Genomic DNA, 25,863 nt, shown 5'->3' with positions numbered 1-25,863 from the left:
TGGTCTTATCCAAGTAAAATCTAAGTTGTCTATGTACATCCAAGGTGTGCAGCACCCTTTCACTGGAGTTTTGAGGGGAAGGGAAAAAAGTAGGTAAGTGAATAGATTGGTTTAGGGACAAGTCATTAACCACTTTTGGCATCAAAGAAGGGCTGGTATAAACACCCTATCCTTGTGGAAAATCAGAAAGGGTTGTGAAGCCATTAACGCTTGAAGTTCATTAACTCTCCGAGCAGAAGAGATAGCTACCATTAAAACAGTTTTCCATCTACAAAATTTCAGGGAAGCTGAGGCTGCAGGCTCAAAGGAGTCAGTCAGTTTTTTTAAAACAAAATTTATGTTCCAGGGAGGAGGAACAGGTTTCCTGGGAGGTCTGATGTGAAGGATGCCTTTTGAGAAAAGTGTAACCTCTAGCCTAGAAGCTAAGGGGGGAGATAAAGGCAGACATGCAGAAATGGCTGATAAATGGGCTTTAACAGAAGAATAAGCCAGTCTAGCCTTGAGTAGCTCACACAAATAAGAGATGACTAGGGGAATATCCACTGAAAATGGATCTAGTGAATTATTAAGACACCAGATGGAGAACCTGTTTAAACAAATAATTTCACCTTGTATTGGGTTTTCAGGCCTCCTGCAGGACTAGAAGTAAGTTCTTAGAGAAAAGGTGTCTGAAAGGAATCAAAAGCCTATCACCCACAGAGTCAGGTTCAGTGTTGCTAAATGTGGGTGAAAAAAGGATCCCTTGTCTTGTGTGAGTAGATCCACACTGTGAGGTAATTTGTGACGACTACCCTTGGCTAATTGCAGAAAAGGGAACCAATGCTATCTTGGTCAATAGGGGGTCACCAACAAGATTTTTGGGTTGTCCTTCTGAATCTTCAGCAGGACTTTCTGACTTAGTGGGAAAGGAGGGAATGCATAGAGAAATATCCCCTTCCATGTGAATGATAGAGTATCCACCTTCCAAGCCAGAAGATGTGGGGACTTTGGAACAAAACCTTGGAAGTTGTCTGTTCATAGGGTAGGGAAAGAGATCTATTTGAGGTGTACCCCACCTGTAGAGTATGTCCAGAAACACATTCCTGTGGATCATCCATTCGTGGGCTTGTGTCATGGACCTGATCAGTGTGTCTGCTAGAATATTTTGGCTGAGGGGATATAAACAGCTGTCAATGTTACCTTTGCATGTAGAGCAGTCTCCCAGGCTTGATTGCTAATCTGCAGAGAAGACAAGACTTTGCTCCCCCCTGTTTGTCCATATACCAGAGAACTGTCGTGTTGTCTGTGAACAGTTTCAAAGGACCTAGTTGAAGAGATGACCAGAAGGCTTCAAAAACCTGAATCAGAGCCCTCATCTCTTTGATGTTGATGTGTTGCTCCTTATCGAAAGAGATCACAGACCTTGGACTTTTAGGTTCCCCAGTGTTGCTCCCCACCCCAGATCTGAAGCATCTGTGAACAATTCCTGTATTGGATGAAGTGGATGAAAGGGGAGTCCTGGATTCTGAGATATTTGTTGAATCCACCAAAACAATTCTTTCTTTAGGCAGGTTACGAGTGGAAGGACAAACTCTAGACGATGAGCATGCTGGGACCAGGAGATTTTCAGGTACCAATGGAACTTTTGCATGTGGAGTCTGGCTAGGGGCAGCATTTGCATAACCGAAGCCATGAACCCTAGCATCCTGAGGAATTCTCCTGGCAATCAAAGAAGACAGAGAAAGCAACTGTTGGAAGTAGGTTTGCAGTGATTGCATCTTTTGCAGAGGCAGAAAGGCCATCATAAGGTCTGTCCTTATCCTGCACCCTAGGAAAACCTGGTTCTGAGAAGGAGCTAAGGAAGGCTTGCTGTAGTTGATAGTGAACCCCAGGCTGAGGAGCAAAAAGGTTGGTGGTTTGAAGGTTCTGTTGCAAGATGTCTGGATGTTCTGCTTGAATGAGCAGGGCGTCCAGGCAAGGGTAGATGAGAATTCCCTGGACTCTGCAAAAGGCAACGATAGGAGCCAAACACTTTGTGAATACCCTTGGAGCTGTAGAGACTCCAAAGGGCAAAGCACAGAACTGAAAACAAGAGGAAGCAACAGAAAAAAATAAGAATTTCCTGAATAGAGGGTTGATGGGGATGTGGATATAAGCATCCTTGATGTCTAAGAAACCCAGGAAAGCCCGAGGGAGCAAGAGGGGAAACAGGGTTTGCAGGGCGGTGAGCATCCTGAAGGTGGGGACTTGAAGGAACAGAATGAGCTGGGAGAAGTCTAAAATTGGTCTCCAAGGACCATCTTTGCTGGAAACTAAAAACATCCTGGAATAGAAACATTTTCCTCTTTACAAGGAAGGAACCTCTTGTATGGTCCCTTGTGATAGCAAGTCTTGAATAACTTGTGGGAAAACATGAAGCTGGTCCCTTGGGGGTTGTGAGATGTCCATAAAGGGAGGAATGGTTTTCCAAATCATGAAGTAATTGTTTTGGACAATAGAGAAGATCCATATGTCTGTGATAATGCTTGTCCATGAGGAAAGGAAATGAGAAAGCTGCTGGGAAAGGGAGATTTCTAAGAGAGTGGCCAGATAGTCACAGACTATCTGGCTTTTCCAGAAAGGGGGTGTTTTGAGCAGATGATGGCTAAGACCTAGGAGGAGTCTGCCTGCGTGTACCCTTCTTGTGTGATTGGGAAGGAGCACAGGTATTTTTCCTTGCAAAATTAGGCTTGGAAGGGTAGTTCCTATGGTATTTAGGAACTGGAGAGACAAAAACATGTTTCAGTTCCTGTAGCTTTTTTCCTTTCTCTTGAAGGGATTTGAAGAGGGCTGCAGCATTAGCATCAAATAGGGTGTTATTGTCTAGGGGTGCATCCATGAGTTTTGCCTTGAAATCCTCAGACAAAGGCTGCAATCTCAGCCAAGAATACATCCTAAGGACAGAACCAGATGCTGGTGATCTTGCAGAAACTTCAGCTGTGTCATAACTGCATTTTATAGAACGTCTGATAACCTGGGAAGAAACTGCCAAGAGGGAAGAGAGCTGGGATTTGGCTGTAGAATCTGGAAGATCTGTCAGCACTTGAGAGGCTTGGGAAAGTAAGGCCAGTACATACTTAGACATGTGTGTCTGATAATTAATGGCCTTAAAAGCCAGAGTGGAGGAGGTGTACACCTTTTTTCCAATCCTCTCCATCATTCTACTGACCCTGTCAGAGGGCAAGACATTGGTGAAGGGCAGTAATTTAGAAGGTTTATCAGCAAAGTGAAATCACAACTGGACTGCAAGAGGACATTTGTACAGATAGCTGCTGTCTTCAGGGACTTTATAGAACCTGTCTGACCTTTTGGGCACAGTAGGTTGAGAGTCATGGTTTATGGATGCTAAAAGAAAAGCATCCTGAAAAGCTGGTAAAACAGGTGGGATAGCTGAAGGGGCAGGAGGGTCTATTTGTAAGAGATCATAATACCTCTTTTATACTTCCAAAACCTGAGTGCTTTCCCACTTGAAAAAATCCCTCATTCTGGAGATGGTTTCTCCAAATGTAATATCCTGTTCAGGGGAGTCTCCACCATTAGAATAAACTTCAGGGGATGCATAACTCAGAGGAGAGTCAATTTGATTGGAGTAGGCCAGGGACTCATCTGAAGATGAAGGCCTCTTGTTCAACACCAGCACTCCTAGGTGGAGGGGAAAGAGGAGATGCTGGAGTACGAGGTTGCAAATTGGAAGGCCTAAATGCCAAAAAGGCATTCAAGATTCCTTGAGAAAAAGCTTGCCAGTCTGGGAAGGATCCTGTGTGGGAGACACATGCTTTTGTTTGTGTTTCCTTTTAAGTGGAAGTACTCCTGTAGGCTGGGATGGTTGGGCCAACATAGACCTAGGCTCTTGCCCCAATGTCAGCAAGACCTCAATCGAATAGGCAGGACAGGTACTGCAAGGAACATCTGAAGGAGCGAGCCGCAGTTCACCTTTGCTGTCCAAAGCAGACATTTGTGATGCCTCTGCCTCTGTGCACATGCTGAAAGAACCCACCATAGCGGCTTCTAAATCAGTACCCAATGAAGGAGGAGGACCAGACACCATATGTACCTCCAGTCCTTCACCAGCCTAGAGAGGGACGTCTGGGATCAACGATGCAGCCGAAGATTCAGGCCTTATCTTTTTCACCTTTTTCCTCTGGGGCTCACCCAATGGACCTGGAGTACCTTCCATAGTGAGGGCTACTTGCTTTAGTCTCTGGTTCTCAAGATATATGTTAAGAGCAGACAGATGACTGAGGAGTGTTTTAGGAATGAACACATGACAAATGGCAGAGGCCTTGTAGGTGTAATCAGAACCCAGACAGAAAAGACACTGGTCGTGATTGTCTTTGTGTGGAATCTGTCTTCCACAGTGGCACTTGCCCTTCTTGGGTGGCATTAACCTCTTACGAGCATGCAGTAGCAAAAGCACAAATAAAACTTTTCCCCAATGGGCACTTATCTGAATGGATAATAACTTTCACAATCAGACAAATGGTAGAAGCTGGAGTTTGGATTGGTATTATTGAACTTCTGAGGATGGTACGTGCAGATGTCACCTTTATGTCTGAAGCCAGCTGTTTTCTCTGTACAACATCACACGTACCTAGCAATAGCTTAAGTCTTTGGTATACTGGTCAGATGTTTGGGTCATCTAAGTGGGGAATCCCCCACATGTTATGAATACTGCAACATGGGAATAGAAGGGCATCTTATGTTTAATCCAGTTATGCTGAAGAGCACCAGATATGGTAGGACAATCAGATAAGTGAATTATTAAAAGTTATGAGCAAGAAAGCACAATATAGCCATTTTTTTCTATGTAACCATATGTCTTTTTTTACTTATTTTACACATATGAGAGCACGGTATCTAGTGACCCTACTTTTGTATGTGTAGAGTAAGTAAAAATGTAAAACTCTTTATTTGAACTTGAGAGTGGTGTGCTGGGCAGTACAGAAAAGGGTTGAGTTAATACTAGCTCTGTAGGCATGAGTCAGACACATACAGAAATGGAGCCACAGTCGCTAATGAGTTAAGGTAATGGGACAGATGAAAACATGAGGACATCAAAGTGGAAGCCAAAGTATGCCCAAGAGCAACTGATTATGGAGGTATGGTCACATGTATAGGAAAACAGAAGACCTTTTACTAAATCAGAGTTGGGAGAGATAGGAAAATAGCAATAAAAGACAATGGTATCCAGCTAAGAGATGGATGGATTGTATAAGAATGCCATGAATTGAAAGAGGTGGTAACAGCTGATGCATCATTCCAACCCCATGTAAAGTGGGAAAAGGTGGGTCAGAAATGATAATGAATGTTTCTTCTACAAAGAATATTACCATGGGTGTTGGAGAGATGTTTAATGAGACAATCTTTTTATTCATAAGACATTTGTTTACCAGGATAGTCCCAACTGCGCATTGATCCTATTTTCAGCAGAAACCTGGGGCGAAAAGCTCCATACATAGGTTCATAGGTTCATAGGTGATTACTGGGCTAATGGCCTTAAAGCTTTTACAAGCCTAGCCATGTAAAAAACCTGAGTACCCTTATTGACTATAGTTAGATGATCGTTATTAGCAGAGCATTTCTGTGATCAGCACCGACTGCTCCTGTCCATGAGGGACATAGGTGCCACCGCCAGGGTGAATTTACAGTCACCCATCCATTTGTCAAGGTTGTACTTGAATAGAGTCATTGAGGAACTCTGCTTCACATGATGTGGGAGCTTATTCCATTGGAGCAGCAATTGCTGGGTGATATATCTGTCTCTCCAGCATTTTCTTTTAATGTCACAGGCTAGGTTGAGCTCCCTGGAATGAGTTATTCTTGTTCCATTTGATTTGCAGATGTGCAGCATTTCCATTAGGGCAGGATCCACGACTGCTCTGTAGGCTAGACACAGGTCACCTCTCAGCAGCATGTATGATACAGAGTACAGTGACAGGGCTTTCAGTCTTTCCATGTATGTCATGTTTTGGAGGCCCTGGATTTTCTTGGTTAGAAACCTCTGTGGTCTCTTCAGTTGCTGCAGATGTCTGGCAAGGGACAAACATGAAAATAATGATTTTACAGTCTTCAAATCATTACATTGGTATACAGTAGTTTATATATACAGAAAGTAATCGGATGAAAAGGATAGAGAGGTAAACCATAAGCATTTATGAAGTGCAAGCGTTAACCAGGAGATAATAATGAAGTCTGTGAAAAATGGTGGAATAAAAAAGTGTAATTCAATCAAACTAGGATAGTACAGGCATCAATACGACTTTTCGTTAAAAAGTAGAAGACAAGTACATGAAGTGAATGAAGTTAGAGTAAAAAAAAAGTTATATAGCAAGTTTAAGAAATTGAACTAATAGTAGTAAAAAATAGATGAAAATTGGTAAAAATAAATAGGTTAGTAAATGGGAGATGAAAACAGCAATGAAATATAAATTTGTTTAAGAGAATAGTGTGGGAGAGATGAGTATAGTACAGGGGTTAGAAGAGATGAGATGGATTAGGAGAAAAAGGAGTGGGCAAGGAGAGGTCGAAGAAGTGAAATTAGTGGAGAAGGTTAGCATCATCCCAACCCCATGCGTATAACTCTAGAGGTAGGAACTGATGAGGTATACCACAGCAATTATTCTATTTTATTTTATATTTATTTGTTACTTTTGTTCACTGGTGTAATTTGATTGGGCTGTAGTAGCTCATCTTCATTGGAGGCCCAGTTTGGAATGCCACAGTTATGAAATAGGCAGTTTTATACAATAGAAAAAATGTAAAGCTTAATGTTATAACATGGACGTGCAATATGAAGGACAGCTATAGTAGAAAAAATTTGCAATTAGTAAAATATAAGAGTCAGTATATATTAATACATGACAAACTGGCATACACTTTGAAATCTAAAATTCAGTTTACAATTTTACATTTCTAGACATGAATAGAAAGCAGAGAGGAGGTGAGGAATATGTAAATAGTATGTATGTTTGTTAGCTAATATAAATTTAGATAAAAGTGTAGAAAAGTTGAGGTAGATGTAGAAGTTAGAGACTATTAGATGAAATGTGGGGAACAGAAAAAATTATCAGTACACGAGTAGAGACAACAGAAGTGGCAATAAAGGCAAAGGGATAGAATGCAGTAGGAGATTTATATTTGGATTTTTTTTATTTAGGTAAATAGGGGTAATATAGGTAGGTAAGGGCAGAGGTAGTCTAGACTGATGAGGTACAAGAGCAGAGCCAAGTGATTTTAAAGTATTGTTTTAGCAAGTTTTTGAATCTGGATAGGTTGTTTTTTTTGTATGTTGTTGGTGGGGATGGAATTCCAGATTTTGGAGACATGATTCAAGTAGAGGTCTAGGCAGCAGTGGTATGGATTTTAGTTAGGTTTAACAGGGACTTGTCCTTGGGGCAGAGTGGTCATGCAGCAGTCAAGGTTCCACTAAGGCTTGCAGTGCAGGGCAGTTTTGTGGTTTGTAGGTTATACTCAGAACAGATGCTAACAGGATACGTTCTAGTCAACCTGACTGTTTTTAAGGTTAGTTAGGATAGGATTATGCAGATTGGTTAGTGGCCAATTTAACTATGTTGTTATGGCATTGCTACATTTTTGTTAGCAGAGATTTCTGAATACTACTTTAGTTGGGGGCAGTATACAGCAGTGAAGGTAGAAAATATGCAGAGGATTTTTGGTATTGCTTGTCAAAAAGTGTTTGCTATGATGTAGGAGTCCAATTTTTCTAGGGGTTTTCATTACAGCTTGTTTTATTTGAATATTAGACTTCAGATGATTATCTATAATGACACCAAGTAACTTTGTGTAAGATAAAAGTTTGATAGGAGTATTGTTTAATGACATAATGGAGACGTTATTTTTGTATAAGATGCAGATTTTGATGTGAAAAGCAATAACATGGTTTTCTTAACAGTGGGAAGGTAATGGAATTGCTGAGCCAGGTTTCTATAGAAAAAAAGGCTTTTGTTTTTTTTTTCCTAAAGTTCTGAGAGAGGCTTAGGTGTGGTTATCAGTGTAGCATCATCAGTGTACTGAGTGACATCATCGGCATACTGAATTTTGATTATTTTCTGTACTTAGCTAGCTGGAAGTATGGCAAAGGAGTTGGGATTTAAAATCACTCATTATATTTTGTCATCACAGAATTGCCTTTTCTGCAGCAGCTGGTGCAGCTGCATATAGTGACATCTAAAAATATGTGAAATACCAAAATATCATAGGCTGATAAGAGCCTTTATATTGTGCTAGCCGGTTTGCTCTTGGCTTTTACATGGTATTATTACAATGTTACAACAAGGCAGTTCTGTGGCAGGCCATGAGGACTGCTGACATCGTCCTGAACTGAATTTGGTACATCAAAATAAAGTGAATTTCATTCACATCTACTGATTCCTGCATGAGGTACTGGCGATTAAACTACTTGTAAGAGAATGTAAATAGTACCACTCAGAGATGTAACATCTAAAGTCAGTGAAATAGCACTTAGTCTGAACTCATCCAATGATTTTGACCAGCACTGTTTATGTAGACCACCAACCTGACTACCCCATGTCTTCCACTTAACCTTTTTCTTATTTACATAGTCTTTCTCTGTACTTCAGATCTCACTGTTTATTTTTCCTTGTAAGAGAAATCTTGTTGCTTATATCTCCAACATATCTGTCTGTGGAGTATTTTACAGGGGCTACTGGACATCCAGTAAAGACACTGTGGTGGTGGTGCTGCTGTAGCATTGTCACCTCACAGTAAGACATTGTCCTGTTCGATTCTCAGCTAGAGCGTCTTCTGTGTGGAGACATGCTTGAATGGGTGTACCTTCGTTTAAGGTTGTGCATCAGGGCTGGCAACTCAGCACGTAAAAATCTACTGCCAATCATTAGCGGACCAGAGTTCCGCTGTGATGACCTCTAACCGGGAAAAGCCGAAAGACACAACAACTGGACATTCAGTAAAGAGGCATTTCCTTGCATTTATTAACGCTTTTATTTGTTAACCAGGTACATGGTACTTTTTGCCCCATTTAGCTATGATTTAAGTCACAAGGGCAAAGATAAAACATAACACATACATATTCAGTTGCAGGTGAAACAGCGAATGCTCATATGAGCGAAAGCTTTTTTTGAAACTGTAAATACGAGTGAATACTCATATGAGTGATTTTTTTTTTTCTATGGAGTTTTTGCCAGCAACCTTTTGGATGAGATTGTGGTAAATTGGTGTTAGGGAGCTTGTCCTAATACCACTGTTGTGCATTCTCAGAGTTGGTATAAATTTACACTGGGTGTGGGGGGTGCAGACCTCTATATGGGGGAAGGTGCAGAGGGTCTTCGCTCACTCTTATGAATGTGTGATGTTTGATGAGACAATCACATTATTCACATATTTGTATGCACACAAATGTGTGGACATTTTAGTGCAGCCAATGATGTTTTAGAAAATTAAAGGAAACAAAATTACCTCGAGAAAACCCATGCAGACATAGGAAAAACATACAGAATCCATACAAATCGGAGATCAGGAATGATATACAGACCCTGAGTAGGGAGACAGAGTTCTTTCCCTTCTTTTATGCTGTCATATTGCTTTTAATGTCTTTACAAAGAGTTTATTCTTTTGTACTAGTGTTTTACTTTTTTGTTAAAATGGCAATGCAATTAATTGATTTATGGAGTATTTTTAAAACTGAACACATTAATCTTAGACTATGTTTCTATTGTGTATAATTCCAACAGCTCTCTGTCTCTCTTTTTCTCTCTCTCTCTCCAGATCTGAAGACCCTTTCAGTAATGACCCAGGGCCATAAGGTAAGAACACAGAGATTACACATGGATGCCAACAGTTATGCACTTGTTTACAGTTATTTGTATACTTATTTGCAAATTACACATTTTGAAAGAATACAGTTGCACAAACTGAATATAATAAGCTTAATTAATAACAATAATGATAATAATAATAATGATAATAATAATAATAATAATAATAATAATAACAATAATAATAATAATATAAAGTTAATAACATTGACATGAGGCACATTGACATACCTTACCTATTGTTGCAGTCTTTCTTCAATAATGCCAATATTGTGCTACAACTAATACTTGTTTAACGTTATTTCCTTTAATGTCACATGAAAGAAAGCAATGACTGCAGCAAGTGAATTAGTCTGAGTGCCAATAGTGTGAAACGATTATGCTGAAAACCACTTTCAATCAACTGTGAGCTTGACTTCCCAGATGGGAGGTGCAGCAGGCCAAAACACTCTGTTTTTGATCTGCTGAATCAGATTTTCAATGAAATCTCTTTAAACTATCAGTACTCAGAAGAATTGTGTTCATAGCCTTATCATGACGTTAAAATGCATGTTGACACAGTCAGTATCTAACACACGTGATATAATATATTACATAAAGTTGCAGCAAGTAAACAAGAATAAGATATGACCCCAAGGACTACTTCTGCACTCCTTCCTAAATATGTAAAAACACCAGTGACAGGGAGAGATGCCCAGAAACTGTATATGAATTATGAAGTAAACAAAGGTCACACCATGAAAGATGGACGTACTTCTTCCCTGGATATGTAACTTCATCTCAATATCCCATATTATAGATGCTTTTAGCACACTGGAAAAAGCCTGTGTCACCTAAACTGTCAGACATTATCAAAATTGACAACACTGTTGGCCATAATAAAATGTGTTTACCAAATTAACAGCTATTACTAACAAGAACTTTAAATTTATTAAAACATAAAGTATCGCTTCATGAATATAATTACTAATTAAATGAGTTTATTTAAAACTGTATATGAAACTTTGATGTATTTAATCTTTGTGTATATACTTGATGTAAAGGGTGTTATTGTTTAGAAAACATTTAAAAAAAACAGTAAATGAATAAAAACACCACTAAGTACTAGAAATACACATCCCAACTCGATGTCATTAGCTATTACCAATTCTGCATACAAAATAACAATAAAAATGAGAGACCAAAGCAGGATGTTATCAAGGTGAAGTTCTTGGCTCCTTTTCTTGAACATATTGACAAAGTAGTTATGATTAGCAATCTGATCATAATCCTCTGTATTTTACCCATTGGGACACAACCTAACATTTCTAGCCTGTGTGCACTTCAGTAACATGATCATGAGTTTTTCAGTTAGCAGACTGACAGGAGATCAGTTAACTTCCAATGCCCTTTGCCTCTTAATGCTGCATTCATCTTAAAATTAGATCATTTTATTCCTCCAGCATTCTTGGAATAAAGATAGCTGGAATAACCCAGGTAAGACTTACAAATGCCATATATTCATTTATGGGCAGAACCACAGCACAGCAGTAAGCCTAATCCTTTGCTTTACAGAGCTGATCACTAGACCCCCCCTCCATCTTCATGAGTTTTTTAAGTTGTTTTTACCTCAATGCCTACAAGCATAGCTGGCTTTGGGCACCAGCAAACCCTGCGGTTGCTGAGGGCCCCCAACCACAGCAAGTTATCTTATACTGATGTTTTGTAACATGTCTGTCAAACCAACAAAAGCTAGCACAACATTCTTGTATACTTAATAAACCACATGTGTAAGAACTCTTATTTATATCCCCTTTAAAATTCAAAGATATTTCTGGTTGTATTAACAATGTTTTGTCAACTAACAGGCATCAGAATTCTATTAAATATTTTACCACTGACATAGTGCCCCTGGCTTAGTTAACCCCTGCTGTTGGACATTTTCTCCACTAACTACAAAGCCAGCTTTAGGTCCCTGCTACACCCATGGCTGCAGGGGCCCCTTTAATCTTCCTTGATTGTGTGGGGGCCCCACAAAAGCTGCTGTTGGTTGGGGAAAATGAGGAAGAAAAAATGTATTAACTTACTAATTATGCTCTTTAACCTGGGCAGGGCTGTGCTATGACCCTGTTAGGATGATGCTGATAATGAACATGAGCAAGGTAAGCACTAGAGAGATCATCAGCCCAGAGTGACTTATCTCAGTGCAAATTTTGGATTTTAAGAAGAGCTGATACTTCCGATCATCAAGGATGATTTTCTCTTTCAGGGAGTTTTATAAATACAAGCAGAACACCAGATACTATAACTCTCAATTTATTTGCTTAAGAATTCAGTGCATTCCCAAAAATAATAGAATAAAGGCTCAGAATCAGGACTACATTTTACATATTACTCTAATTTGATTAAAAAGTTAGTAGAATAACACCTTTTGCATCAACACGTATTTTTGGACAATAAGTATAAAACCCAGATGTCTGGATTGATTGACTGTTTGTAGTCCTGAATGATTTACCAGCAAATCAAACTTTTTACAAAGGAGAAAGCAAAAGTATGAACAAAATCAGGGAAGGTCCTTGAAATCAGGGCCAGTGACAGGTATGTGAAATTAGGGACAGTGACGGGTATGTGAAATCAGGGCCAGTGATGGGTACGCATTGCTCTTCAATGAGGGAAATAAGTGACTTACCCCTCCTGCTGTTTGATGACTGCTAAACAGCAGTTACTGATCTGGTGTGGCAGTGCCAATGTTGCACAATGTATTGCTATTTGCTGAAATAAGTACAAAACTAGTACCACAATGGCTTAGGCTTGTGTGTGTCTATGTGTGTATGTAAAAATATCACTGATTTTTATATGTGCACGCACCCAGTAATGCCATGACACAGACATTATTCTTCTGGGTATCAGTAAAAAATGTACCTAACAAGTAATTATATAACAAGTAATTATATTTCAAAAGTAAGACCTAAAATATATCACAGAGCATTCAGACACTTAGATCTTCTTGGAATCTGGTGGCCCCCACTCACCAGACTGTATAAATGGATACTGGGAGCTCCCTTAATCATCTTTGACTCTGTAGGGGCCCCCACAAAAGCTGTTGCTCATTGAAGAAAACTCAGGAGAAAAAATGTATCAATTTTCTGATTGATCTGTTTAACCTGAAGAGTGCTGATATATCACCATTTTAGGATAAAGCTGATAATAGCCTTTGGTTTCAACCATACCCATTCTAAAACCAGCCCTGCTCAAATGTGTGTATACAGAAAGCTGCTGTAGGTTATGGGTGGCTGAGGATTGTGTGGTTATTACAACTTTAATTTTCATCACAGTCAAACCTTAGAGGTGTGCACTTGAAGTTATTACAGCTTGTGAATACAACTGAGAACCAAACAGAAAAAATATATCACGAAGACCAGGAACAATACCTCTAAATATGTAATAAGTCCATTTATTGGTTGATCAAAAGGTCGATGTGCAAAAAGCAGATAAAATTGCACTTAAAGCCAAACCAAATAGCAGCTTATAAATCTGTCTCTGAACAAACACGAATTGCAGCAAAATATACTTTTCTCTTAGCGCCTTGGCAGAAAAGCCTTTACAGAGTAAACTGTTATTAAAACAAGACACACCTTATATATAGTTCACTACACACTCTTTATTACAGCTTGTGTTTGAGCTGAGGACAGTGTGGTCATTGTTTATTTACTTTTCTCACAGACCTCAAAAGTGTAAAAAGAAGGTTACTATAGCTTGTGTAGTGGTGGTGTACTGTCTAGGACCAACAAATTAGAATATATCATTGAAATCATTCTCACAATCACACATCAGGCACATATACATGAGGCTGACTTTGAGGGTTACAGATGAGGAAGCATGCTATGTATATGTATATCAGCAGTCACTTGAAATATATGACTAAGACAATTTAAAGAAAAAAATAAGACTGAAATTATTTTCTTGATTTTTCTTTAGGCCACCATTGGAGTAAAATGTTGAGAATATGCTCTAAAATGCATCCCAGACCATCTGTAACCCTACAGCTTCTTGGGCCCTTGCTTATTTGAGTTATTTCCTAAATGATTATTACTGTGCTGTCTTGTTCAGGAAAGGAGTGTTGAAAGGATGCAAGGAGAACTTAAGTTGAACAGCACAGTGAATGTCTTTCCTTAATCATAATTTATTTTCAAGCTCATTACTGGATGAAAAGGTTGTGTAAAAAGAAAAAAAAACTTTAACATGCACTTCAGAGCATATAGAAAATTATGGCTTCTTAAAAAAGCTAAGAGTACGGTAAAATGTGAGAAAAGGAAGAAAAAAGTAATATGCGTGGTATGGGGAGCCCAAAAGGGGGGGGGGCAGAGGAGAGAACTGGGGGTGTGTGCAGAGGGAGTTGAAATGGTAGGCCTAGTCATCAGTTCATTTAATTCCAGACCTGTACATAGTTATTGCAATGTATCATTGTTGCAACTAAATGCCAGTAACTGTAAGTGTCCATTTGTTAGACAGGTCAACATAGTGTGGTATATAGGCCTGTTGTAATGTAAGAGCTTGTAGCTACAGGTCTGTCTGTACATTCTACTCCTAAGAGTTTGCAGCACAAACTAAAAGGTTTCTTAGGAGGGGTGGCACTGACAGAATGATACTTATACTGGAAGTGCCTAGGGGGCCCCCAACTTGATATTTGCTGGGGGGATCCCAAAATGCTAACACCAGTCCTGCCTACCAATCATCAAGTTTTGCCCTGTCTATCTTGAATCCATTCATTAAGTCACTACTAGAGGGCTCCCAGTATGATTGCAAAGGCCAACCAGAGGAGCTTAGATGCATAGATGCAGGCAGCAGTGGAAGATGTCTGGACTAATATCAACATTCTGACATAACCCTGTCCTTGGTGGCCGACTTGAATATTTGCATCACTCCAAGGCATCCTTTGTCTCAGCATACATGTGCAAACTATCACCCACACACAGTGATGGCTAACTTTACTGGCCTGAGTGCACTGAACCCATCTCCCAGTCTTGGACATTTTGATACCACACAAGCCTCTATTTTCTTGGTAGCAACAGGCCGACCAGAATTACCATTCTCCCTACCAGGATGGACAAGCTTGCATCAGTCACTTATTCCTGTATTCCCTCAAATAGGATTTTCCAGCATCTTTGCCACTACTTGAAGTCTGATGCTCTAGGTCATAATCAGGCTTATGCCACACAACCAGGTATTGGGTGATATAACTCCTGACCTCGTCTGTACAGCAAAACCATTTTTGTCAGTTCAAAAAAAAAAAACAATAAAAATATCATGAACTGCTTCAAGCACTAGTCTATTTTTCTCACATACTGCATCTTATCAAAGTGCATGCACAGTTTTGTTTACAAGTTACCCTTAAAAAGTGAAATTACGTATCTGGCCACTACATTTTAATTTTATAGAACTGTAACTATTGACTACACCTGGGAGTCAAGATACTATTTAATGTTTCAGATCCTTACATACATTTCTAACATCTAATATTTCAAAATGAAGCTTTATGGTTTATTAAAATGCATAATGATTTATATGTTACATTTTCTTTAATTTATTGATCTATAGGCTGTAGATAAATGCCAAACATATTCACAGTATGCTCAAGGCTGCTATGCCATGGCAGTTTTAATGGTCAGTATCTTGAACCCTTAATTCTGTGTAAGTCAGGGTATTCATCTGTTACTTTTTTATGTCATAAAACCCACTGTTATGAATAAGGTAGTCCAAGTTTTCCTTTCAATGCAATTACAAATGTTATAACATGATTATGTAATAATAATTTAAATGATTATACCTTTCTTGGACACTCTCAAAGGAAAACCTAACACCAGAAAAAGTGCAACATTGCCCTGTTTCGGTTGACAAAGTCTAGAAGCTGGCTAATGAAAATGAAATGTGTCACTTCAACTGAGGTTTGCATACAGTTCAACTTTTGGCTACAACAATTCCCTTTTTAATTTTAAAAAATGTTGTCTTTAAGGTCAGCAAAGATGACAGAATATATCCGATCTATCCCTGAACTTTAGAGGAAATCAGTTACACAAACTGCAGAAAATCACAAAATCACTGTTGAACTAGTTTATTAATTAAAATCAAGAAATATAAGAAGAGGAAATGGACTTACCCGAGTGTAGCTCATAGAAAGGAAGGCACGGTATAGAGGGATGAACCCTGACTGCACCTCTGTGATCCAGGTTCAAGTAGTGGTCTGGGCACTAAAGTAGAAGGCTGGGGGTTTGGGGGATGGAAGTGAAGTGGCCAGTTCTTGCTCAATTATCCTGAAGGGAGTCATGTGATCTGCAGTGGCATGCTATGTTCTCTGTATGAATGAGGATAGGGCAAAGGACTTTTTTCATGGAATGGACTTGTAGTCCTTGCTAAGCAATATATGGTACTGGCATATGCATGGAAACACACGTGTGTCAAAGGGCTAGCAATGCAAGGTGTATAGCAACGTCTGTGAGGACTGGGACAGAGCTTAAATACTAAAACACCCTGATATCTGCCTGAAGGATAGTCTTCTCTGACTGGACCTCACTCATGGTGTATGAATGGGCCAGTTAACACTTAAGGCAGCTGAATGCTGTTTCATTTTATCTATTTATTAACTAGGTAAGACAAGTGGGCACCTATTCCTTTTCTGGGGCAACCTGTGAGTATTGTCTCATTAAGTGACTTACCCAGGGTCACACAGTAGGCAAGGACAGGCAGAGGGAATTAAATCCCAGAAAATCACTATATTGCTGTGTACTAACTGTAGGACATTGGGGAAAATATAAAAAAATTAAATCAGAAAATGAAATTCATGACTTTTGCAGTCTCTTCGTGTAGCTGAGTACTATTCTCGTGGATCAAGTACTGTTATTTAAAAACTTGTTAGATGAACTTGGAATCATGTAATGACTACAATATAGTGGACCAAGTATGCTATTCCCTCATGTATCTCTTCCCATAGTTTTCAGTAATCTTAATTGTAAACTGGAGTCTGCAGTGTCTTATTACTTAGTTTACACAGAGCAAATCATTATTAATTTTGCAGCTATTATAGGAGTATCTCAGCCAAATATCTTGCTGTAGTTTGGTCAGTAAGGTCTAGGAAATGATTTATATTAATACACAGTTAAAACTGCTGTAGTTCCAATAAAAACTAGTTTCTGTATATATGGAAAATGTGCTTATGACAGGTTATTTGTCAGACTAATGGTAAAATTGTATACTTAAGTTTAACATGAAAATGTATACTTACAACAGAGAAGCAGATGATGGCACTGTACTCAGCTGTCCACTTTCAGCCAGGTCAATTGCATGTTGCAGTTCCAGTTTTTTATATAGAGAAATAATGCTGGACTCTGGCATCTTATTCCCAATCAAAATTTTCCTCAGGTACTTGACATTAATGTTTTTGAATCTGTAGATACATTTGATTAAAGGAAATAGCTCTGTTTTAGAACTTGTTGAAGTGCTACTTAAATACATCAGGTAGAACTAGCAGAGAAGTGAACTGTGTACATCAGTTACTTTTATTATAAGACAATGAAGAACAAGATATGCAGCTCATTTAGTTGTTAACAACATGGATTTAGCCTCTTACTTGTCCTTCAAGTAGTAATGGCTCCACTGTCCACAAATATCTTCAACACCAGATACTAGGTGGTCCATAGACTGCAGAAAAAATGAGCAGGTGAAAGTATTAACTGTTTACATTCTTTATTGTGCTTATGCAAGATGTAGCTATACTGACAAGACATTTGACAATGCACACCATTCCTCTCCACTTCTAAGCATATGAAATCAGAATACAACTAAAAATAATCGCAGGACAAAGGCTCAAAATCAGGTGCAATTTTAAATGTTGCTCTTATGAACTAAAACAAAGTTGCTAGAATAATAGAATTGGTATTAACATGCCTTTTTTGAAGTATATGAAGTCTGAAACTCAAATGCATGTCATTATATCATAATTTAGTGACACAGGTTATCAGTGATTTGCCAGAAAACAACAAATTTTATGAGGAACAGACCAATAATATGAGGCAAATATCTGGATATTCTGTGAAAATCTGGATGGCTGTGAGGTATGATGCAGAACTCTTTACAATGACATCATTGACTAAAAACTCATTTACTGTAAATACTATTCCTACTGGATGGATATACATATTATATATATATATATATATATATATATATATATATATATATATATATATATATATATATATTTCTGGAGGCCAGATAAGGAAAATGACTTTAAGCTACAGGAAGGAGATCACAGGGCAGTTACCAGAATGATCTATGGGATAGAGAGGAAGGAATATGACCTGAGTCTAGAGAAGTTAGAGCTCTTCCAATCTGAGATTAGAAGAGATGTGTATGTGTGTGTGTGTGTGTGTGTGTGTGTGTGTGTGTGTGTGTGCGTGCATAGGGGGGTGATGGCGGTGATGGTGGCTTGATATTATTGTATCAGCTTATACAAAAGAAATGTGTATTGGTCATTCTATACAAGAAGGAAGAGGAGGAGGTAGGTCTCTAAGCAGCAAACGACAGAGGAGGAGGTAGGTCTCTAAGCAGCAAACGACAGAGGAGAAGGTAGGGCTCTAAGTAGCAAACTGTAGGAACTGACTGCTTTGTGGAACTCCAAAAGTACTTCTTCACAGAGGAAGTTGTGGATCAGTGGAATGGGCCACTGAAATGTTGGTGGAGAGGGAATCCATACAGACATTGGGGATATGGATGGAGGGAATTAGAATGCTAAGGCACTTAAAATGCCAGATAAGATTTTTGTCCGTCAAGCAAATGTTAAGTTGGTGTGAGCTGGTGTAAAACTTTGACCGATGTCTATCTAACAAAGCTAATGAAGAATATTCTGTAGCCCACCTTATTCTAAAGGGCATATCCTATCACTGCAGAAAGACAATTGTGACAGTTTGTAACTCTCTGATCTGAATCATTTTTGAATATTATTTATTTATTTATTTATTTGCATTTGTTGACCGGGAGAGTCTGACTGGACACAGGTCCGTTTTCAGCGGAGGCCCAGGGAAAAAAGCTCCACATTAAGTATTACTTATCTTATACAGTTAAAAACATAGAATTTAAGATCTAGACATTAGTCCAGCTGAGGATGTAAGACAAGAAAAAAACATAGATGTAAAACAGCTGTAGAACATAGTACAGTTTTAAAATATGGTGACATATACTAAATATGGTTACAAATGTAGTTGAGATTCATCAGTGAACAACTGATACATCTGTTTATGAGGTACATAACAGCCATTAGCAATTGTTGCTACAAGAAGTTAGTACTATGTGTTAGGTAGATGGGAATATGAGTAGCCAAGCTTGCTAAGAGTAGGTTGTTGATAGGGGGCCGAGATAGGTAGTGGGTGGGTGGAGTGGATGGCATTAGAGAGGGGGGGGGGTTTGCAAGGGCATATCTGGCAAGTTTTTAAGTGTGATTTTAGTAAGGATTTGAAGTGGGTGCAAGAAGTTACAGCAGTAATTGAGGATGGGAGGGAGTTCCAGAGTTTGGTTATAGTGCAGGAGAACAATGCTTCTCCAGCATAGTTATTGGCTCTTGTGACCTATAGGAGGTTTTTGTGGATGGATCTTAGTGGTCTCGTGGTTATGTAGGGTTGGAGTAGATTCTGGAGAGATGGGTCGATGTAGTACTATGCTGTGTAGACATGGACCAACCAGATGTAAAAACACAAAAAGATACAATAATTCCTTAACAGAAGAATCATAGTGCTCAAAAACATGAACTATTCAGAAAGAATCCAGAACCGATACTATATTATGTTCTTTGTAGACCCCTTATATGTTGTTTAGAGGTGAACTGTGCCTGTACTGTAAGGCAAAGTATGATCTCAATCCTTTTAAAAATCTGTACATCAAACCCATGAGTGTAGTTGAATAGAACAGTCTTTGAACTGACTGAGTGGTTTGTATAGTAGTTTTATTGAGAGAATACACAGAAATGTCATTGCAGAAATATGTATCACTCAGAATGCTGCATGGTGTGTTATTTTTGCAGGTTTACTTGAGAGGCTTAAATATACTTTTGTTTTGTTGTTTGCATGGGATGTTTCTTAGCTTGGTGTGTGTGTGTTCTGGTTTTTACTGTGGTGAGTATAGATGCGTTAGCACAGTCATTGTTCATTGTGCACTTGCAGTGGTTAGTGGTAGAGTTGGTATATTTATGTTTGGGGGGCATGGGATGCCTTTTCGTGTCTTTGTGTGTAGCATCCTTAACTAAGCATTTTTCTTTATTTTTTGCTTTTCTGTGATTTGTCAGGATGTATCTTTGATGTATATCACTCTGGGGGAATTTTTTTGTCCATTTCATGTTCACTTTATGTGTGATTTGACTGAATTAGATATATACATGGGATTGATAGCAATCAAACTTCTTGATGACTACTAGGTTGTACAATCAGACCTATGAACCAATGTGTATTATTATCAGATTGGATTCTACCTGAACTAACACTTTGACACTCCATCAGACCAGTATGGTGCATCCTGTACTTTGTCAACCAATCCTTGTACAAGATTCCCTTTTGTTGAGGATGCCATGACTTACAAGCCAGGTTAAATTAATAACTTCTTCAGGACCAAAGACCTCTTCTGTCATAAGTCTATTGGTCAACATAAAAATATTGAAAAGTGTTTGCTGCAACTGTCTTCTGCAATCATCTGAGTTCAGCCTGCAGATCCTCCCAATCCAAACAAATTTGGATGAAGGGACTATTGGCTGCCATTGTCTAGTGTTGATGAAATCCTTAACTATGCATTCCATTGTATTACAGATAAAATTTGTGGTGCTTTTTGGTATAGAATTTCCAAGATCAGTGGTAGGGTCTCATTTGTGTAGGGGATGACCACCACCATTCTGTATTCCTCAAGCATGAAGTCATATGAGATGTTGTGGTTGAACAGTTTATGAAGTGGGTCAGTGAGACAGTGCTTAATACTGGCAAAGTAGTATTCTACGGTATTGTCAGGTCCCATGTTTTTCACCTCTAAGGGATGCATTAGGACTAGTTCTGGGCTGATGTTTCAGAGGGAAGACAACATGAGGTAATGTTTGTGGAAGTTAGGTGGTGATATAGAGTAGAGAAGTTTGAAATAAATTTTCCTGATCATTTGTCTTCTATGTTTTCAGGGTCTGAATATGTCAAGTCTTTATGCATCAGCTCTGAGCATAGCTAGGTATTGTTTTTAAGATTGCTGACATGACTGTAGAAGGATTTATAACTCCCTTTGACAAAGGTGGAAATGTTCAATTCATATCTAGCTTTGGAAAAAATGGTTTTATTTCTAAGTGCTTTGTTTAACTTTTTGAGTTTAGTTTTGTGATATGAGATTTTTTTCTGTTTGCTCTTGAGGGAGAGGAGTTTCTTTTCTCTTATTATTAAGATTGTTTATGCCAGTGTTCCACCAGTGAGGTTTATTTCTAAACTTGTCATTTTTTTTTATACAGATCAGGACTGAAGTCTTGATGCACGTTTTGATCTAAAACTAGAAATCCTCCATGAATGTAGTAGTGTTCACTGTTGGGTCCTCAGGAGGATGGGAATTTTTGAACCTCCTCAGGTCATTACATAGATGAAGTAAGTCTGCCATAGAGAAATCACTGAAGATTATAGGTTCTATGAATATTTCTGGCTGGGTTCTAATCATGAGAAGCACTGTGTGATGGTCAGACCCAAGCAGACATAGTAATTATAGACTTAGAGCATAAAGGGACTATGATTATAATGATCACATTTGATATATCTGATCTTATCCTATAGGAGTGTACAATCTGGTCAAGTGAGTTTGCATTGATTAAGAATAGGATGTATTGAGCATATTTGTCTGTATTAGTACAAGCATTCCAGTTAACAGATAAATAATTGAAACCTGAAGAAGAATAGTGTTTGCTTTGAGCATAAGGGACTCAAGCTTGTTTATCTCATTCAAACCTAAAACACCTTTCTTGTATATTTCCAGTTCACAACCATAGCTCCTTATGATGTTCAGACCTTTTTTGGGGTCTGGTTTCTTTAATCTTCCACCCTACGTTTTACAGATAGCTGCTAATTCCATTGCTATCCCTATATCCATCCTAATAAACCACTCCATCTCTGAATCTAAAGTCCCCTCTATCTGAAAAGAATTCTACACTTTACCCATATATAAGAGAGGCCACTCTACCAAAATTTTCAACTTCAGACCTATCACCATACTCTCACCTCTCTCAAAAATATTAGAAAAAAGCATTCACAAGCAAGTCATGCAACACCTACTTCAGGAAAACTTGCTTACTCACACCCAGCATGGCTTTCGCCCACAGCATAGCACTACACCTGCCCTATTATCCTTCATCCATACTATCTCTCTGGCAAGAGACAACAATAAACTTGCCTCTTGTCTTTTACTTGACCTCTCTAAAGCCTTTGATACTGCCTCCCACTCTCTCCTTCTAACCAAACTGTCTAACCTCAGCTTTTCCACTGCTACCATTGCTTGGTTTTCCAGCTATCTCACCAACTGTAAGCAATCGGTGAGATGGCTCTCAGCTCTCTCTCCTCCTCTCCCTGTAAAAATGGGTGTCCCACAAGGATCCATCCTTGGCCCACTACTCTTTAACATCTTCACTAATCTGCTCCATACCTCCTGCCCCCAGTCTTCCCTCATACAATATGCAGATGACTCTACAGTCATCACCTTCTCTGATACTCCCTCTGATCTTATCTCTGCTACCCAAGAATCCTTTAACTCAGTTGAAACCTGGCTTTCTCAAACTCAGCTTATACTTAACCCCACAAAAAACTAACCTCCTTCTCTTTCTTCCTAAAAACCTCATCCACCTCAAAACCACTTTTTCCATACTATTCTTAGACAATACCTACATCACTGTTGAAAATAACACAAAACTTTTTGGAGTCATAATTGATGATCAGCTTAAATTTGACTTGCAAATAAATAACTGTATAAAAAAATCACATCAAAAAACTTGGGCTTCTTTATAAAAACAAAAGGTTCCTCACTAACAAAGCAAAAAATGTTTTCTCATGCCTACCTCCTACCTAGCCTATTCTATAGCTCTTACAAATCTAAACTCTACATTACTTGCCAAATTAGAGACAACTTACAACAAGGTAGCTATATTTGCTGAACATCAGCCCTATAAATCTAACCATTGTCTTTCCCTACAACACCTAAACTGGCTTGAGTTTCCTCACCAGCTACTTCTCTCTCAACTCCACATAGTGGACTCCATCCTTTACCAGAAATCTTACTCTCCCAGCCTATCTCCTCTCATCTCATATTACAACCCCACCAGACAACTACGCAGCTCTGAACAAGACCTCCTACAAATAAACAAACCCAAGACCAAAACAGGTTGTAATCTCTACAGCTACCATTCTTCTATATCATGGAACACACTCTCACATGAAATAAGGTCCTTCAGAAATATTAATCAATTCAAAGCTGCAGCAAGAGAATATCTAAAATCTCAGTGGTCCTGCCTCTGTACACAACCACCTTAACCCTAGACAGTCAAATTATGGCCCTTGATATACCTCTACCATATGGACTTTCATATTATAAATTTTTCTAGCCTGGATATTTACTGCTACTGTATAACATTATAATCAGTGGAAAGCAGATTGCAATACTTGATTATTTGCTTTAGGTTTATTATCTTCTGTAGTGAAATACTGAACATTGCATTTGTCTGATTGTTTTTATGCTGACTACTGTCTGTAAATCCTATTTTATCTAGTCATTTGTCTTTCAATTTTAAACTTTCAATTTTAAACTATATATATATATATATATATATATATATATATATATATATATATATATATATATATATATATATATATATATATATATATATATATATATATATATATATCACAAATTGTAACATTGTGGAGCTTTTCTCCCCGAGCCTCCGCTGAAAAAGGGCTACTCAGCTCAGTCGGACAATCCCAGTCAGCAAATGTAAAATAAATAAATAAATAAAATAAATTAAGGAACTTACCAGCTAATAATAGGCAGTGTTAGAAAAGGCAATGAAATATTGACAAAATGATACAAAGACCATTAATCTAGGATGTGAAATTAAGTGCTATATGTCAATTATTATTCAAATTTTCATACTTGTGTTCATATTTTCATAACTGAGAACCCTGGTGTGATATGCCATGGTGGGGGACAAGGAAATTCATTGTCAATGTCCACTTATATCATATTATACCTGAGATATTCTGATGGAATCGATAGATTTTCTAATAAAAAACTTTAAAATTAATAATTTAAAAAAAAAAATTAAAAAAGTGAAGGGCAATCACGGCCACATCATCACAGGTACCATTTGCTAACAACGGAGTTATGACTGTATCAGGAACACAAGTAAAGCACACACCCAAGGAAAGTTGGAGCTAGAAAAGAAGATGTGGGGTATAGGTGAAGAACAGGGACACGCAAAAGGGATGTTGGAATAGGAAAGCAACGTCACAGATGAGTAATTGAAGGTCTAACAATGCTAGTTAACTCCAGCAGGGGACAGAACCAAACCTATAACCATGCACGTGAAAGCAAAGAACCAAGCATAGTGCCAAACAGAAGTACTGCAGAACAGCAACAGAGGCTGCTACATATACAAGTAGGTGCACACAACCCAAACAAATGTGTAAGGCAGTGTGTATATATGTTACACACATGTGCCATGTCAAAGGCAACACACTGGTATAGACGTATGTGTTTGTTTGTCATTGACCTACATGGAGTGTACATCAAGGAAGGTTGACACATACACATACCAATGACACGTAAGACTATTTTCAAAAATGTAACAGTGCAGCATAATAAATATAGCAGATTGTGCACATAGATATGAAAAAAGTGCACTTGTTAACACACAAGTATAATGAGAACAAGGATGTATTGCAAGCAGTAGCCAGGGACTTATATGCAGATGTCCTGCATTGTAAAATGAGCATACATTTGGAACATGTTCACTGTGTCAAACTAATGCATGGCAATTGCCAAAAGTTGCAACAAAGGAAAACCTATCTGCAGCAGTAATAGAAACATAAACTCCTGCTCCGAGTGGGTTTAAATGCAACTGATAAACAAACTAAAGGAAAATCTGTATGAGGGGATACATGAGGGACCTACACCCTTTGTGAGGGATCTAGTTATAGAGTACAATGAATGGTTACAACAGATTAAAAGAATAGTTAACTATAATTGGAATATGTTTAAAACTAGCCCCCACATTTTCAACACTTTAGGGGTTAAACCTAATTTTGTTTTTAACACTGCCCTAATGTGAAGGCACTCTTGGAACAACCTGGACTCTTCAATGATTAAATAATTCAACTCACAAGGTGGTTAAAAAGAAGGGGACCAAAAATGTGGTTCCTGCAAACAATGTCCCTACATTTTTGAATCAGAAATGATAAAGTTTGAGAATAGTCTTGCTTCAGTAATTCCATTATAAAAAGAGAATTGTTTGTCCTCGGGGTAGTGTATCTTGCCATCTGCTCTGATTGCCCCAGATTTTAGATGGGAAACACTGAGCACATGCTATGAAAAAGAATATATTAACACTTGTACAATATTTAGAACGGTAATCCAGATAGTGCCTTTTTTAAACATACCTTAACATGCAATAATTTTAAGGTTTTCAAATTTGGTATACTGAGGAAGATGGAAAAAAATCCTAGAGGGGGTAATGAGAAAAAAGGTTAGAATATAAAGAATTATTTGGCAACTATGACCGAATGCCAGTAACCCACAGCTTTAAATGATCATGTTTCTATCCAGCCAGTATTGAGATGAAGAGTGGCAAAATTATGATCTCCTTTTTTATACAGTAGTGGGATTTTCTATATTATTAATAGGTGTTTACGTATTATTTACATTTTAGAATATATTTATTGATTTTAGAGTATATGAAAATTGTTATGTTTTTCAAGGTGTATAATTTTTTGAATTAACTATGGCAATT

General features: G+C 38.3%; 1 protein-coding gene across 2 annotated transcripts in view; it reads right to left on the bottom strand.

Annotated features, from left to right (window-relative positions):
• SLC9A2 (solute carrier family 9 member A2) overlaps positions 1 to 25,863 on the bottom strand; it is a 959,164-nt gene that overhangs the window by 179,098 nt on the left and 754,203 nt on the right. For both annotated transcript variants that reach the window (XM_044070947.1, XM_044070948.1), the window contains 2 exons: positions 17,437 to 17,507; positions 17,092 to 17,253 (listed from right to left, as the gene is read on the bottom strand). In XM_044070947.1, coding sequence (XP_043926882.1) covers positions 17,092 to 17,253; positions 17,437 to 17,507 — 233 coding nt within the window. The remainder of the gene's footprint in view (positions 1 to 17,091; positions 17,254 to 17,436; positions 17,508 to 25,863) is intronic.

This window comes from Protopterus annectens, chromosome 5.part0, assembly GCF_019279795.1.
Source record: "Protopterus annectens isolate FY-2018-M chromosome 5.part0, PAN1.0, whole genome shotgun sequence".
In the NCBI taxonomy this organism is placed as follows: Eukaryota; Metazoa; Chordata; order Ceratodontiformes; family Protopteridae; genus Protopterus; species Protopterus annectens.
Note: the sequence above shows the minus strand (reverse complement) of the source record. Positions and strands in the feature narration are given on the sequence as shown.